Source organism: Medicago sativa, chromosome 4 (genome assembly GCF_051527215.1).
Source record: "Medicago sativa cultivar Bolivia chromosome 4, Bolivia_mono, whole genome shotgun sequence".
Classification (NCBI taxonomy): domain Eukaryota; kingdom Viridiplantae; phylum Streptophyta; class Magnoliopsida; order Fabales; family Fabaceae; genus Medicago; species Medicago sativa.
This window is the reverse complement of record NC_140752.1, coordinates 56,587,317-56,606,235: the sequence shown is the minus strand read 5'-3', so window position 1 is coordinate 56,606,235 and position 18,919 is coordinate 56,587,317. Positions and strand designations below refer to the sequence as shown.

Below are 18,919 nucleotides of genomic sequence, written 5' to 3'. Positions count from 1 at the left end.
AAAGAGTGTTTTAAAAGACTAAAATTATTAAACTGAATATAACGTTATATCTAAAATTATTTTATTTTCATACATTCCAAAAAAACAATTAAACATATATTTTTAAAACAAAATTAAATTTTAATACATTCAACAAAATGTTTAATTTTACAGTTCCAAAAACAATTAAACATATGTTTTATTCAAAAAAATAAATAAACATATGTTTTTGGAATGTATCAAAGTTTAACTGAACGTTGTATCAAAATAAAATATAATAAAATATGTTTTTGTTTTAATTGTTTTTTTTGTTAGATGTAAATTAATGACATTATCACTTGAATTAATGTTTTTGTTTCTTTTATTAATGTTTTGAATGAACGAAAGTATTTTCAAATGTATTTAAGAACGAATTATTGAATGAATGAAAGAAAGAAAGAAAAAAAGAGGGGTCATGGTGTGTGTTCCACCTCTTATCTATGTTACAAAAGCACAACAATGGCAGTTAATTGTTGTTAACGACAGTTAACTGCAGCTGGAAAAATAGCGGATAATCAATAAGTTAGTTGATAGTTTATATCTGATAGTTTATGATTGATAGTTGATAAACTAATTAACGTGTTTGGTAAAAATAACGGTTTAACTAGCTAATAAATGTAAAATTACATAAATGATATTATTAATCCATTTAAATTTATATAAATTAATATTTATGTTATTTGATAATTTAAATTTAATAAATCTTTACATATAATTAAATTATTTTATTATAAAATTTTATTTTCAGTTTCCATTTTTAATACTTTAAAAAAAAATTAAAGTATACAAATTCATTTTTAAAATAAAATAAAAATAATCAACTCATAAAATTAAAAACAAAGGTTTCTTCAAAAAAAATTAAAAACAAAGGTAAAAACAACGACAGATAAAAATAAAACAAGAACGAAAATACATGTATACATAATACGTAGCAGTAGCCTAATCGAAAATACACGTATACATATATGTATCAATTTGAATGATACTTTAAAAAATGGAAAATGTGTTTGTTTTGTTATAATTTAATTAATTAATTATAAAGGGTAAATATGAGTTTTAGTTAAAGTAAAAATAAAATAAAAATGATAAGTCATAAGCTCAATCAATATTTGAAATAACGTCTGAAAAATAAATTATAAGTTAATGAAATAAATTATAAGTTCATCATGAAATAAAGTTTATCAAACGAGACATTTTTTATCATACGAGTTTATTCGCTAATAAGCTAGCTTTGTTGTCGGAAGCAAGTGGAAGTTAACTGTCGCATATTTTGATATTGTCGAAAAGTAAAGTATAACTATAAATATCAAACCCAAAATGAACCCAATTTCCATAATAAAAACCAAACTAAAACACTTCATTTTTCCTTCTTCTTCTTCCTCAAGATTTCACACTACACTCTTCACCAAAAACCAACCATGTCAGAAGAATCACACCAACACCACCACCACCACCACGACGAAGATCACCGCACTCCAAACTCACCACCCACCACCGGCACCTGCTGCAAGTGCGGCGGTCCAACAACCTTCGCACCACCACCACCCTCCCCTTCCTTCTCCGAAATCTCCCCACCACCAACCTACCGTCCCATCCGCGCTCCGGCTATCCCACCGGACCCCAACTCCCAACGCGCCATCATCCTCGCTCCGGTCCCACAAGCCCAACACGTTCCCGTAGCTACACCGCCTTTCCATTTCCAAATCCCAGTCAAACGAATCCAATCCCCCGATGATATTCGCCGATTTCATGACTCCGATTCCGGTAAAAACTTCACTGGATTCATCGTCGCACTATCGGATTCCACGCGTGGCCGCAAAATCTCCGATCCTTGCCACCAATCAGAAACAATTAACACTATTGTCTCGATTCTCGAAACCCTAAGCCTATGGGTTGATGAAACTCCACCGTTACAACAAGCTGCGCGATATGGAAACATCGCTTATCGAACCTGGCACGAACGATTAGTCAATTCCGGTGAATCCCTTATGTTTAAGTTCCTCCCGGAGGATCTTAAACCGGCAACAGTTGAAATTGTTCCATATTTCTCGGATAGTTTCGGTAACGCGAGCCGAATTGATTATGGAACCGGGCATGAAACAAATTTTGCGGCTTGGTTGTACTGTTTGGCTAGATTAGGGGTGATTGGTGAGGAAGATTATCAGGCTGTAGTGAGCAGAGTGTTTGTGAAGTATCTTGAATTGATGAGAAAGTTGCAATTGGTTTATTGTTTGGAACCTGCAGGTTCACATGGTGTATGGGGGCTTGATGATTATCATTTTTTGCCGTTTATATTTGGGTCGTCGCAGTTGATTGATCATAAATATATGAAGCCGAAATCGATTCATAACAAGGATATATTGGATAATTTCTCTCATGAGTATCTTTATCTTGCATGTATTGGTTTTGTTATGAAGGTGAAGAAGGGTCATTTTGCTGAGCATTCACCTATGTTGGATGATATTAGTGGTGTGCCGAATTGGAAGAAGGTTAATAGCGGTTTGCTTAAGATGTATAAAGCTGAAGTCTTGGAGAAGGTTCCTATTATGCAGCATTTTCTTTTTGGTTCTCTTATTAAATGGTATGTGTGCTTCTTGGTTTTTTTTTCCTTCTGTTTATTCAATTGTTTTGCTTCTTTGTCCTATTTGATGTTGTGTGCTGTTGTTGCAATTGTATGACCACATGTTTGCTCTTCTCCCATTGGGGACAATCATGTTTGAGGAGTGTTTGGACACTATCTATTGGTGAGTGTTCGAACTCGAACCGTAGTTTACCATGTTGTAGGAACTAGTCCTTCTGCCAGACCCAACCACAATTGGTTATTTGCTTGTTTAGGTTGTTCACTTCTAGTTATGTGGAATGTGGACATCCTATTATTAATAAAAACATAGGTTGGTTATCTATGTCACACCACATGGCAGCATTGCGGAAGAGAAACCACTTACAGATTTTCCATTATTGTCTTATAGACAAAGTGTCAGTGTCACTATGACGAAGATTTATTCTCGTTGATTTTCTCATGTGTGCTGATCACGTGTCCCATTTAGGTATAATGATATAGATTACGAAGATGGAAACCATCGTCTTAAAAAAGAATAAATTAGTAAAACTGATTTGTAATTAAGATTTTGCTCAATAACAGTGTTGTCGAATTTCCACCATTGCGGATTTTGTGCCGCCGTCATAATCGCAATACCAATTATATCTGCATGTTTGCGCCGTAGGCTTCAATGCCATGTTTATGTGTGGCAGATTTTTGGCTCTCTGCCATTTATTCATTCTTGGATTTTCTCCTGAATGGTTAATGTAATCAGTGGGGTGTGTCTGTCATAATCCATATCGAGTCTCAAAGATCCCCTGACATCTGTGATCACCACTCATTTCAACTGGTAATCATGTCCCATAAATTAGAAATTGATAATTTGATCCAGTTCTTCTATAGAAATTAGAAAATTTTACAAGTGAAGCAAAATACTTCTGCTTGCTGCCCAGAGCAGCAGTCTTTAGTTATGGGCTAAACAGTTGGCTAGAGTGCGAGGTTATGAATCTTTATAAGTTTTTGCTTTATCATTTATGGTAGTTCCAGTGTGCAAACAAGTATTCATAGTACTAAAACATTAAACAAGTAACTTTTATGTGTTAATTTATGTAATGAAATCAAGATAATCTGTTTTTTCCTTTGTCTGCCTTGATTAACTTAATTCCTGGCGATTGGTCAAAAGAAGATTTAATTGTGTGTGCTTGAATTTGTTAATTGTGTTCACTTCTCCTCAGTGAATATGGGCTTGTGCCTACCTTAAAAATACTGGAAAACAGAGCTGTGATTTTCCTATCAAATTTAAACTCTCTCAACAAGCACCCTTTGCACTGTTCTCAAAACTCTCTTGCTTCCATTTATATATTTAGTGATGAAATCATGTCAATTGTTCGATCCAAGCAAGGATTGATGTTTGCAATTTTTGTTGCCATTGTTGATGCATTTGAATTAGTTAGACATTGCATTTGTTGCATCTGTTTTTGCTTGTTGATGAATTTTCATAAAATATTTGTTGCATTAAATCACATGAGCATCAGTAATGTATCTCATAATACATGTGAATCGTATCTCGATTGGAAACAAGTGCATCTAATCAATACAAATTGTTGTGCATATCCATTTTGGACATGGATTGTTACATGAATCTTGATTCATTCTAATAAATTCTGATGAATAGCAACTTGTCCCTAAACTTTTAGCAGACAAGCACTTGTTTTGTCAACTTTCTTTGTGTAGCCTACCCTTTTGTTCGTTTGTTATTTTGATTTATGACTTTAATCTTTTGAGGTTCATATATAACAGATTTCCTTATGTTCTTGCCATGTCATCTGTTTTTCCTGAATAAAATCATATTTTTATTGATTGTGTATCTTATGATTCATAATAAGATTTGATTTGCGTAGGTCTTACGGCTCACGACTTATACATCGATTTGATAACAATATATAACCACTATTGTGTGCTTAACTGTTCTTTGAGTGAATGGATGCACATGAGAGAGGTCATATCATGCAGTACATTTACATCGGATTGTGATTTACTGCTGTCTGCTAATACATGGCTGTTATGTGATTGTGAAGTGGTGTTATTCTGTAAACTTATGTCAGATCCAGTGTTTTTATATTTGAGCGCTGCTTTAAACTGATTCTATAATCTTTTGCTTCATAAACTTCTCATCTTTGTCGTAGAAGTCATGTTTTTCTTTAATGTGTTATTCTATGGGTTGATCACACAGCTCATGACTTTCCCAACATTTTGAGATGATATAGTGTGCGTATTGGACAGCATAGTATATTATTTTTACCTTCATGTTTGAATTGTTTCCTAACTGGCTGCTGAAGTATAGTATGACCTGCAGAGTAGTCCCCTTTTCTCTTTCAATTCCTGATTTTTGTTGTTTTCTTCTTCTAGGGAGTAGTGCTTCGAGTCACTTTGCTGAGGACAATGCCGAGGCCAAGCTATGAACTGGGTAGATCAGTTTGAGGATAGGAAGCTATTAGAGGCATTATATAATATTTGTAGAAGTTATATAATCACTTTGTTGAAGTATTTGTTCTCTGTTGACTTGCTTATTCTAGATACACTCGCATTCGTGAAAGTAAACGATAATGGATAGAGTTTCTTCCTACTGCTGTATGATGATGAAAATGTTTTTCTACACACCGATGAGTAGTCATAAGCGCACAAGATCTGGTTGATGTATTTGATTCTGGATCTTGCATTTTGAGCAGCTTTATTTTGATGATGAGATTTGAAACCTATTAGATTTTGTAGTGTAAAAACTAAGTTTGAAAATTCACTGCGTGGTTTCCAACTTTATATTCTTTTGATTAGTGAGCAATTGTTCCTTCCAAATCCAATAATTGATGTTTGGTTTAGATTCAGAGCATTCCTACAAAGTTATTGGCTGTGGATGTTATTTTTTTATTATCATTGAAAAGTAGTATGTTAAGAAATTTATGAATGTCAATTTTTTTAGAACAGTTTATCAAGTTTCAAACGTGATTTTGTTAATTCTCTCCCAGCGTGGTGAGCAGTGTTGTTTTCTATCCCAGCGAGGATTCTATCTTTTTTGCCAAGTTTTTAAATAGAATATTCATAGCACAACAAAAAAGCGTACAATACAAAAATCACCATAGCAAAATGCTCAAGTAGTAAATAAATTCATAGATACAACAATCTCAGATCTCTTAACCCAGTATGATATATTCATCACCAGCAGTCACTCCTTTCTTCGTAATTGTATACTAACACTCGTTGATAATAGTAGCATGGGAATTTTGGCTTGGAAATTAGTTGGTAATTAAATCCAAACCAGAATGTAAAATGGTAATCACATTCTGATTTATCGTGGCATCATAGTCACGAGAACTGCTCCAAAAACAAGAGACGCCCACTTTCCATACACATTCATTTTCACAGTACCAGAGTTATCATTTGTGGGCTTAACAGATGAATCCGAGGAATCTGGCGATAATGGCTTCTCCTTATCAGCTTTTGGAGTCGTTGTTGAAGGCTCTGGTGCCAAAGACAGTCCCTTCGTCGGTGCCTTAGCAACAGAAAAGAAATCCATAGGAAGAAGCACTTTGCCAACTTTATAAATAGCAAGACGTTTATCAGTATATATAATGCCATCGATCGTTGTGTTCACTTCCCCTGTTGATATGTTCACACTTCCACCGTAACTTATCACATTCAGTTCCACCTTTCCGGGTTTAGCTCCAGCAAGTGTTCTCACAGGGTTTGTCAAAGTATCAAAGTTAGAGCTAGATACGTAATCTGAAATAACATGGAACTGTAACAGCTCAAGTTTCTGTCCATCGGAAAGTGAGTTGAGGAATCCTGCTTTGAGTTGTGAGAAGGCGTTGTCATCCGGTGCAAGAATTGTCAACCCACCTGATTTTGTTGCCAATAGTTGTGAATTGAGTTGGTTGATCAATTGTGTTGTTTTCATGAGTCGGATTAGGACGTTAAATGACTTTGCCTTTCTTAGGATTCCAACAATGTCAACGGCCCCTGAACTGTCAGGGGTGGAATCACTGGGTGCCTCTGGTAATGAAGGTACCAATGGTTTAGGGGCTGCAGCTGGTGTGGTTGGAGCTGGTAATGTAGGGTGTATTGGAGCAGCAGCTGGTGATAATTGGGATAAAGTAGTGGTAGTGGAATACAAGAGAGAAATTAGTATTGCAATTGAAAATGACAAGAGATGAGATTGCTTCTTCATCATCATTTTGGTTTTGCTGAATTAATGATATTGTGCTTTTGCAAATGGTAGGAAATGTAGTTGGGAATTAATACTAGCTTTGATGCATTGATGAGATTCATGAGTTAGCTTTTATAGGATAAAAAAATATGGTGGATAAGTTGGTAAAAAGGGTTTGTCTTAAAACCTTAAACTGTGATTTATGAACACATTTACAGTTGCTACTTTGCCAGGAGATTGTGATTTGTAATCAGAAAATTAGTGTTTCTTTTTGCAACTGAGACAGAGTGAGAGAGATATCTAACCTAACTAATGTATCAGTAATTCTTGCACAACATTTTGCTGTGTATTTGAGATATTCCAATGAAAAAAAAAAATGTAGAAAGATAAAAGAATTAAATGTGTATTTTTCAGATAATATAAATGATATTTATTTTTATGTGTATACTAGTAACATACCCGTGCATCCGCATGGGTACTGGTTGGTCGGGAACGTATTTTTGTAGTATGAATTTGACATTAATTATTTAGTAACATTTAAAATGGATACAAAATTGAATGAGAACTTTTATAAAAGTTTGTATGTGTATATAATATCCAAAAATTTAGGTAGTATTAAAAAAAATTAGTTAATGATGGATATAAATTATATTAGCTTGAACCTGTCATAATTTAATAATGAATAGTAAAATAGAAGCAGTTGAAAAGTAAAAAAATAGTAATTTAGTAAGTCTACAAAAAGCGTATAAAAGAAAAATGAAAATATAAAAATGAATGTGATTAAAATAATAATAATGCTGCAATATAATATAGAATAAAAAGAATAATTAAGATAGCAAAATAAAAGCGGTGAGAATAGTAAAATAAATATTGGGCTTAAGAATGATTGCTGGCCCAGCTATTGAGTCATATCATTTTAGGGTCCGGTTTGTGTATATGTGTGGAAAATTGATGTTTACACTCTTGTAAAGGCTAAGAAACACAATAAAATGATGAATTTAACCTCAATTTTCTTCGGCAGTTAACTACCGTCGGTTAAGATCTATCGGTAATTAATTATCGATGAGGTTATTTTGGTATTTTAACGGTGTTACCTTTCGACCAAAAAAAAAACGGTGTTTCCCAGCATCCTTTGAAGTTGGAACAACATTAATCATATATATATATATATATTTATGTATGTATGTATGTATGTATGTATGTATGTATGTTGTTATTAGGATTTGGCAAAAGCTTGAGTGTGTGTATTATATCTGAAATTTTGTTGTTTGAAGATGTCAACAGGGAAAAGGTAAAATCCTAAAACATATCACTTATATTAGTTAGTAAATGTAAAAAATCATATGTTTATTTGGTTTCATGAAATGAACTATGCAGTGAGCCAAAAGTTGTTGATGGAGCTGGATCTGGTTCAGGTTCCAAAGATGAGCATAAGCTTGAATATTATTACCGCGTACTAGTTGAGGTACCTCCATGTTTGAATGTTCATAATAATTTTTGGGAGATTCTTGTGAACCATGACCATTTGCGTCCAACTCATAAGCTTGTGAGCAAATTCAATTTTTTTAAAATACAAATAGTTATATGAAAAAATATTAAATATTGTTAATGTACTACTTGATTTAAAAAAAATTGCAGTGAATTCCCAATCATATAGTAGGAGATCGTTATAATCCAGCTCAAGAGACTTTGATATTGACTTTACTTGATTATGAAGAAGAAGCAATGGATTCGTTTTACTGTTACATTGTACTTGAAGATGGTCATTTGCTGAAGAAATTCATAGGCATGGTTGGCATGCATTTGTGAAGGGAAGCAATATGGAAGTGGGTGATAGGTTGTTGTCTAAGATGGACACTAATCCTAGAAATTGTTATGTGCAATTTTTGGAAAGTGATGTTTAATAGTTGTGTTTGATTGTGCAATTTATGTCGAATTTAGTCGTTCCTTTTTATTGTGATGTGTGTTTGTTAGTTTGTAATATGTTTGGTAAGTACCTTATAATTAATTAATTGGTCTGTAATATTCTTTGTATGTGTTTTGTAATGTTTGCAATGAATGGTATCGTTTGTACGTGTTTGTAGAAGTAAATATCTTAATGAATAAGAGTATTATAAGTAAGTTAAATAGTAGTTCAAAGACAATTAAAAATATGAAAATTGCCATAAAACTTGGCAATGTGCATAATATATTTACTAAAGCATAGTAAAAACTAAGGATGTTGGTTATTATTTGATTGGAAATACATATTATAGTTAGTTGAAATTTTGTCTTGAAGGTGGAGAATACTTGAACACTAATACAATATTGGTTGCCATGATTGAGTCACATTTGAATTCTAATCTATATTTTGAGAGAATATCATTCTGATGAACAAACTTCTTCCAACCTTTGGTAATTTTAACAACCTCATTTTGTTGATTTTCTTCATTTGGATAAGATATTTTGCAAACGGCAATCTTGTTTGAAGGTCCACATAATCACAATTCTTTATGATTTGTCCTTGTTAACAAACCTCCAAAATCAATGGGTAGATTCTGAGAAAACAAATGTTGGATTCAGAATTGTTTAGGAAATAAAGAAAATTAAATGAATTGAACATGATAGGTAGATAAAAAGAAAATAACTAACCGCCATTGTCTCCATTAAACTGTTGTTTGGTATTATAACTTCAAATACATGATTTCTAGTTATAGAAGTTGTTTTAGTATGAAAACGTGGAAATTCATTAGTTGGGACAGGACCATGAAATATATTGATATGGAACACACTTTGTCCTAAATATGAAAATGAGATAAGGCCATAATCATTAATTTGATAAAAATCACCCAACTGTCTCCATCCCCAATAAATATGAGGTAGTAGGAATTTGTTAAATTCAACTTGGTGTTGATTACCAAGTCCATCTACCAAAGTTCATATTTCGTCTAGCTCATTGTAATACTCAGCAATGAAAATTGGAACTAATTATGCAATAATCTGAAGAAAATAAAATAACCAAATAGTAATTTAACTAAAAGTTGTTGTTAAATGATAGACTACCTAATCTTTTTTACAGACTGTAATGAAATATTGTCTACTTTAATCCATTTTGATAGTTTGATGCAAAGTTGAAGGACAATTGATATTATTGAAAGTAGCAATTTAGATAGTAACAATATTGGTGTAAATGTGCTAAAGAAAATGATAGTGTAAAGACAATAATTGATATGGTTTGGAAAATCATAAACAGTGAAAGGAATCTAGGCATGTTTTGACTTTTTGCTATGAATGAAATTTTCGAATCTCTACCGTTGGCATGTACAATAGGAAGTTTTGTTTAGTAGTGAGTAAAAGATTTTGAACATTAAGGAATAGGGATTCTGAAACCCTGAATAACTACAATAGGTTGATTTATTTTAATATAATTTTTGCAGGTAAGTTGGTTGTAACACAATAATAACATAGTTAAATTCTTGACCATGGTCTATCAATTTTCTAATGATTTAGACAATTGAATATGCGATTTAAGCATTTGGCAGTGTGAAACTTATTCAATACCTTGTTCACATGGTTATGATTTAATATATTAATATTGTAGAAATATTATATTAAGTTAGTGAAAATTAAGATTTTCACATAAAATTGTGTAAAGCGTATACCATAATAATATAAATTTCTGCCATCATAATAATATAAGTTTAATATTAGAATAGAGTGCTTAATAATTTTTGTCCAATATTACTTAACAGTACAATTATTGGTAGCCATGATAGATTGTAAAAAATTCAAAATATATGTCTTGCAAATGGTGAATACTTGAAGACTATTATAATATTTCAAGTTTGAGAATATAAACAATAATAAAAATTTAGGTCACAAGTATAGGAATTGGTTTCATTATTGTATGTGTCTGAACTATTCACAAACATGTTATGTCACAATAAAAATTTAGGTCACAGGTATAAAGATTGCAAATAATAGAATAAATATGTACTTTGCAGATTTCAATTTTGTACTACAAATCATGCAATGTTTATTATAATAAAGCAATATTTTGAACATATCATATTTTTTATGGAAACTTAGAAGTTGACAGAGATTGTTGTCACATGTGTATAATATAAAAACATCGACAATGGTAGTCCACTAATAGGAAGTCCATTAATAGACCCAACATGTTCACGTCATTTATTTATTACTATTATTATTATTATTATTATTTATAAAAGTTCAAATTTAAGACTCAATTACTACAATGACAATATACTGATAGGAACTTCAATAAAAAATGTTTAAATATATCTCACTAACTTGACATGATTATATAAAAGTAAATTAATTATTAAATTATAAATTACGCCACAACATATTACCTTTTTTTATAAAGTTGGACCAACTTGTACAACTTGTACATACAACTTCCTGAGCGATATTTGCGGCCAGAATAACTAGATTTGTTTTTGCCTATGTCAGGAGGTGCCTACATTCATTTGTATGTTGGGTACGTGTTGCAAAAACAGCTTCAGCAACATTTAGTGCCTGGATGGTGTTTTGTTCATTTCGATTAAGATATTTTTCGAGACCGTCTAGTCAACCACCCTGAAAACCCGACGTACGACACACCTCTATATCTTCAAAAATTGATTCACAATGAACATCAAGCATAACCTAAAGAGTTACATCAATTGTGAGGGTTAGCAACCTATAGAGGTTGCCATAAGCAATTTGGCGCCTCTCCCTATCCGATAGTATCTCTGTGTTTCGTATAGTTTTGGCATTTTGGTGAAGATCTTCTACTCCCAGAAAATCGATAAGCTTCTGTGCTTGTTCAAGTAAAGGATATTCAACAGGTTCGGTACCGAATTTCACTAGTTGGCGGATCATTCACGGGCTTTGAGAGTATTGTTCTGCCATGAGAAACGGATGGGTTATGTTGGTTTGAGAGAGGCTGAGAAGAATGTGCCCATCAATAATGACTTATAACAGTATTTATAGTTGATGAATAATATAAATTTTGCGTTAACATACATAATATAATTTGATAGTTATATATGATTATGAGATCAACATTGATTAACAACATAAACGTTGAATTACATTATAATGACACAACTATTAAGTAGAAATAGAACATGTAACCGAATAATCAACACGAAAAATGTGACACACATAACATTTATTGATGGAAAATTTAAATCGGATACTACGACCCAGGGTAAATTGATTTGATTGGCAAAATTAATTCCAGTTTGGAGCTATTTTAGAATAACTATTTGGGTACTTGTTGTTAATTATATTAAAATTTTGGTTCTCCTCGTTGTCTCCACATAGAATTATACTCTCACATATGTTGTGTTTGAAATATATCCCAAAATTTGATGGTAACATCTGCAAAAGAAATAAAAATATAAATAAATGGTTGTAATTGGCTATTTAAGACATGTAATTATATAAGAAGTATAAGATTAGTAAACTCAACGAATGTAGTTTTGTCTATGTCCATTCATAAAAGTTGAATATAAAAAAAATTGTTTCAATTGGATTTAAGCAACTGCTATGGAAAGAAGGAATTTGAGTAGAACAAAACACTTCTTTAAATATGGTTACTTTGAAAAAATTCATTCTATAATAAGCAAACATAACTTCAACATTGTTGGATAAATTAAGGTATTTTTTAAGTTGATTACATCTGGTGGTTATTGTTGAATTATTGTACCATCTTCTTTTATAATGTTCCACACATCTTTAAAATTAGCATAATACTACTATATATACGTAGGATCAACCTCAACATGAATCTATAAATAACACGTATATAAACCTATAATGTGTACAACAATCAACATAAAAAGAAACTGAAACATGTGTAAAAGTGTTTAAACAAATGAAACGTTTATATATTTTTTGGTATAGTTAGATATGATAAACAAATAGAAACCATCGACAATGGCTGACAATGGCGGCTCGAAACTTCCAAATGAGATACTTTCTGAGATTTTCGTGAGAACTTGTTCGAAAACTCTAGCAACTATTGAAGTCTGTGGTTTATCGATTAACACTATGTGTAAAGATGGAGATTTTCTGGAAAAGTGAAACCAAATCGAACGGGAGAAAGCAGAAAAAAGACCAAGATTGGTATTCACCTATCTTACTCTAGATGACCTTACCAAGGGCTTGACAATTATGGCTTCACCTATTGATCCTGGATTGCGAATTGAACCGACGGCATACCACCTCGCCCCTGGTATCTTCAGCAGCATGGAAATCTCCTCCCTTAGCAACTTAATTTCTTCTGTGAAGGGCTTAACCCTCCTCGTCGGTCCTAACTCTTTTCAAATATGCAACCCCACCACGGGGGATATCTCTAAGGCTTTTCAGCATCCAAACATAACTTTCGATATTCAGGATGAACACGTGGAAATTGGATTCAGGTTTGATGGTGTTTCTAATCGTTTCAAGCTTGTTCGAATAAGGAAGTTGGCTCCTGGAGAAGGAACGCAGATCAGTGTTTTTAACCTCGTCAACAACGGCGGGGATGATGATTGGAGAGAGTGTCCTATTCTCCCCACATTGGAGATTTCGACTGAAGCTTTTGCATCTAGAGGTGTTACTGTCATTGTTGCTAACACTACTTATGTCAACTACTAAGGTGTTAAATTGGACATGGAGGAAGATGATTAGAGCGATGATGAGATAGGGTTTAAAGCAATCCTTTCATTCAATCTTGTAAGTGAAAGGGCTTTGGTAATCAGCCTTCCGAGCACAATTGAGGACCTGGACCCTGTCATTTTGTGTAGCTTGTTCAACAGACTTGGTTGCTTTTGTTACAATCCCAGTTTAAACAACTTAACAGGTTATAGTTTAGCAGATTTTGGAGGGAACACCCAATGGCAGTGTTTGGTAAGTGTTCACCCTAACTTTCTTCGCAACAGTCTTCCTGTGCCCATTCCTCTGGATTTGCATGAGAACTTGTTATTTTTGGTTGTTCGCAATCATATGATGGTTGATCAAGCAGTAATTATTGACGTTATTGCTGCCAACACTGACTACCTCAATCGTAACACCAACAACCGTATTCCTGTTCTGAGCACGGTTGATTGGGTTTCCATGAAATCATTTGTCCAATCATCGGAAGAGATACCCCGTCGAGGTATCCCTACGCCCTAATTTATCCCTCACTTTGAACTATGAAACTGTCCCTTCTATAGAATTGATGTTATTGAGCTTATTCCTAGTATTTGAATTCCTAGTATTTTACGGCATAAGTTTTGTAACGTTGAATTCCTAGTTTTGTTTCTGGTTTTTACAGTATGTAAAGCTATTTCCGGTTGCCTTATGGAGTTTGGTCTTTGCATGTCCAAAAGAGTGAACTCTGTCTTTAAATTTGCTTGAAACATTGGTTCTGCCTTCATTTAGTTCATTTTAACAAAAACAAAAAAACAAATAGAACACAAAAACGCATTGCAAACAGAAGAAAAAAAAAACACCAACATACAACAAACTCAGGACAACAAAACAAAATAGCAAAAACCTAGTAAAGGTAAAAAAACAAATCAGGAAAAAAGTGAGAGTTGGATTATGGTAAAAGTGAAGAGTTTTTACCAGTGACATTTTTAAACAAAAACATGTGTAAAAGTGTTTAAACAAATGAAATGTTTATATAGTTTTTAGTATAATGAGATTTGATAAACAAATAGAACACACAAATGCATGGTAAACAAAAAAAACACAAAAAAAATATGAACCAATAAACAAAAATGAAAAAGCAAACTCAGTACAACACAACAAATTAACAAAAACCTGGTATAGAAATGTAAAAAAAATGAAACATGAACAAAGTGAGAGTTCGATTATGGTAAAAGCGAAGAGTTCTTACTTGAAAAGTTAACAGTAGAGTGTTATGAGAAATGAAAAGTAAATTATGAAATGTAATGTGTTGTGATGTTAGTAGTAGTAGGAGATGTAATGTGTTGTAGTGTTAGTACTTAGTAGTAGTAGGATATAAATGTATGATGAAAAATGTTGGAAGAGTGAAAAAGTACCTATCTTTTTCTTGAGCTATACAAAAGACAACTGTTTACTTTTTCCTTTTTGGTGTTGTACAAAAGCTGACTTGTGTAGTTAGGATGAAATCGGGCAGAAAAATTTGAAGTGCAATTAAACCAACTCATATAACTGCGGTACTTAGATGACATCAGATATGTAGTGCAAAAAAAAAAAACAACCAATAGAACTGGGATAGTTAGATGACATCATATGAGTAATTAAGTTAGAAAAATCAAATTTTAGACTATAAAGTGGGTTAAGTGTGTGTTTTCCACAACATTGTATTTTCTTATATTAAGGGGGATGTTCAAATATTTTGTCATGTTCAACTATAAATTTAATTAATGAAGCAGAAAGTTGTCAATTGTGAATTTGTCTAGACAGTGTTTTGCATCAAATTTAGTTGTTTTTGTTATATAAATTAATGTATATTTCACGGAAAGAAAATTATTTGCTTAATAAGAAAAAATTTGGCATTTTAAAAATGGGCTTTGCTATATGTTAGAAAGAATATACACGTGGAAGAATCTTAAGCAAATAGCTGGTGATACAGTTGATATTTGGCGGAATACATGGGGTAGTGGGATTTAAATTAATGGGTGGGATTTATTCTTGTGTTTTTTGGCTACATATTTTCTTGCAAATTTGCATTTTCCTTTAAAAATTGGAGACCAAAATCGTAAGACAGATAAAATTGAGGGATAGAAAAGTATTTAAGCCTAGATAATTTTATTTGTGTGTTATACAAGTTCAAGTTGTAACGCCCTCCTTTTTATTTAATTATTTTAATTAGTTTTAGAATATATTTATATGTTTATATGATGTATATGAGGGATATATGATTTGTTGAGATTAGATGTCTTTTTATAATTTAGTTAATATATTTTGTTGAGCGATATTTTGTTATGTTATATGTTGGTATTTACTAGCATAATATATTTGTTAATTGTTATAGATTTATATTTGTTATTTGGTGTATTATTATATATTTAGTAGAGAAATATTATTTATTAGAATATGAGGATTATTAATGTGAGTAAAATTGGAGGTTAGAATAGAAAGAAGAATAAGTTGTTGGACCTAAATAGATTTGGGAAGATATTTTAGTATTATAAATAGAGAAGAAAGAGTTTACAAAAAACCGCTTTTTGGAAAATAGGAGAACAAGAAAGAAGAGAAGAGAAGAGAAAAGTCAAGAGAAGAGGAGAAGACCTTAGGAAAGAAGAACGCTGCTGCTGATTCAGGAATTAATCTAAGGTGAGGGTGAGACTATCTTGCATTAATATTAAGTTGTTAAATCATTAGATTACATCTAACAAATTGGGGAGAGTTTGTGAGAATTTGAGAATTAGGGTTTTGAGAGAGATTTGATGATTAGATGATGAAAACTTGTTGAATTGATGTAGAAATTGTGTACAAACCTTAGATAATCATTAGGATGATAATTAGAATCAGTTTTGAGGTTAGCACCACGAGATTAGGTGAAACTTGAAGAAAATCTGCATTCTATCCGAATTTTGATATTAAAACTGGTATTGATCGGTGCGGAATTGGTCTTGGGTGTAAACACGAAAATTGTAGGTATGGATGTTAGCTTTCTAATGCCATTGGTGTCACGTCAAAACGATTTATAGAACTTGAGTTATGGTCAAATTACTGCACGTAGGTCACAGTGAATTTTTATGGACTTTCAGCACAACTTTTCCAAATTTAAAATGAAAACTGGTATTGATAGGTACATAATTGGTCTTAGGAGTAAACATGAAAGTTTTAGATAATTTTGTTAGCTTTCTAGTGGCTTTGGTTTGACGTGAAAATGATGTTTGGTCTTTGAGTTATGATGAAAATACTACAGGGAGGTCTTAGCAAAATTGTACGGTGACAACATTCTCTGTTTCATGTTTTTGCGTTTTGTTCATATGTTTCTGTTTTGAATTGTTCCTTGTTGTAAACATGAAAGTTGTTGATATTTGTGATATCTTTCCAGTAGCTTTGGTTTGACATGAAAATATGTTGTGGATAATTTATTATGTTTTTACAAAGATACATAGTGAATTATTGTTGATGTTTTAAGATGTTGTTTATTATCATTTGATATTGTTATATTATATTATGATATGACATGAATTATTTATGTGATCCATATGTTGTCAAGATGCTAAGATGTTAAGATGTTAAGACGTTAAGATGATAAGAGTTGTTAAGTCGTCGAGTCGTTATGAAGTCATCAAGTTGTTAAGATGTTATGTTGTCAAGATGTCAAGATGTTAGGATGTCATAGATGTTCATGAAGTTGTCTAAGTTGTACGAAAGTTATGTCGTTGCATTAGAGTTGTGTCGTTGCATAGTCAGAGATGGGGGCTTAATGCCCGACAGGTCCTTTATGACCTTAGAGAAGAGGGTTTAATGCCCTGGTGGTACCACATGCATAATGAAGATGTCTAAGATGATTTAAGATGATTTGAGAAGTAGAAGTTGCACAGTCGAGTCGAAGTTGTTAAGATGTTGAGATGTCAAGTTGTCAAGTTGTTAAGATGTCAAGTTGATAAGTTATTAATGAAGTGTTATGATGAATGAAGACGAATGATTTATGATAAGATGTTACGTGAGTTATAATTATGTTGATATATGAAGTTGATTACGAATTTGATTATGAAGTTGTTTTCAGTAATGCTATGTTTTGATAATAATACTTATGTGAAATTACATGATGATTCTTATGATTATATTTGATATTAGGTGTTGATGCTTATAAATAATGTTTGATGAAATGTGGTGACGTTTGTGATTAATATTGATGCTATGTGATGATTGTTGGAGACTATTATTTGATGTTATATGATGATGTTAAGATTAGTAATTGATAATATATGAAGATGTTTATGATTAGTATTAAGATAATTTTACGACCAATATAAGAAGATTAATGACACTAGTTAAGGAAGTTTAAGTTGTTAGATATGATTAATGAATTATAAGATGTTTAAGTTGTTGAATGTACTTTATATGATTTATATGCTTAATATTATTGTTTGAGAAATCTCACCCCTATGCTTGGAAATGTTGCTCTTCGATTGGGTAACTTGCAGGTAACCAGAATTAGTTGCGGTCGTGAGTGGACTCCTCACAAGTGTGTCTTAGGTGCTCTGATACGTAACAAGATGGGATTATGTCTTCTATTTCTATTCCTTACGTATTACTTATGGATTTTTATGAATAAATGTTGAACAAGACTTGAGATTTTTATGATGAGGCCTGCGTGCCAAAGACTTTTTATGTTGAATGAACTAATTCCGCTGCGAAGTTTTGAATTACTTATGTTAAATGATTTTGAAGAATAAATTGCTATTTATTCAGTTTATGAATTTTTAAGAAGTGTAGCATTCCGTTAAAGTTGAATTACTCTGATTTTTAATTATGAAATTTTTACGTTGGGAAAACGGGGTGTTACACAAGTTCAACACTAGTGAGCGACAAGCACGGCTAAAGACAACAATGATGTTTAGAATTCAATAAAATTACCCAGGCTTAAATACTTCGTTAACCATTTATTAGCTTATGCTCCCCCTGTATTGTCTTCCTATACGTTACATTTTGTTGTTGTGCAAACCACAATTTTTATTCCACAACTATAGACAAACAAAATTCATATGTTCATTCACCACGTCACACACTACAGATGAATGATCATTGTTTTTGCTTTGTAATTTTAAACTATTTCTCTTGAATGAAGTTACTGCCACAAAAAAAATTTATACTTTGATTTTAAGATTTTTGGATTTGGAATTTAAAAAGATGAAGTGAAAGGAGAAAAAAAAAATGGACAAATCAAACATATCTATGTGAGTTTTGTCAATATTAAAATATCGCACATATTTTCAACCCAATTTTTTCAAGGAAATATTTTTAACCCAATTTATTATTAAAAAAATCTAATAGTACAAATATAATGCAATATTAAGGAATGTGGTGGATAGTCTTTATGGTAGTAAAAGTGTTGTCTCTAATTATAGTGCAATAATCAATAATTGTAGACGCTTGTTAACTTCTGATTTAATAACATTTGATATTAGGTTTATTCGAAGACAAGTCAACAAAGTCGCTTATAGTTTTGCTAGGGTGGCTTTGCGTCA

At 32.1% G+C, this 18,919-nt stretch overlaps 1 protein-coding gene and 1 pseudogene across 2 annotated transcripts; one reads left to right on the top strand and one right to left on the bottom strand.

The window, feature by feature from the left end:
• Nucleotides 1–1,367: 1,367 nt before the first annotated feature.
• Nucleotides 1,368–5,439, top strand: LOC146930077 (phosphotyrosyl phosphatase activator (PTPA) family protein). Its single transcript, XM_085701732.1, has 2 exons — nucleotides 1,368–2,599; nucleotides 4,967–5,439. Exons 1-2 carry the CDS (start codon nucleotides 1,437–1,439, stop codon nucleotides 4,971–4,973), a joined length of 1,170 nt encoding a protein of 389 aa, XP_085557858.1. The 5' UTR covers nucleotides 1,368–1,436; the 3' UTR covers nucleotides 4,974–5,439.
• A 64-nt stretch (nucleotides 5,440–5,503) lies between these two features.
• Nucleotides 5,504–6,863, bottom strand: LOC146930076 (fasciclin-like arabinogalactan protein 11 pseudogene; annotated as a pseudogene). The gene has a single exon (XR_015006273.1). The product of XR_015006273.1 is annotated as a fasciclin-like arabinogalactan protein 11 pseudogene (transcript).
• Between the last annotated feature and the right edge of the window lie 12,056 nt (nucleotides 6,864–18,919).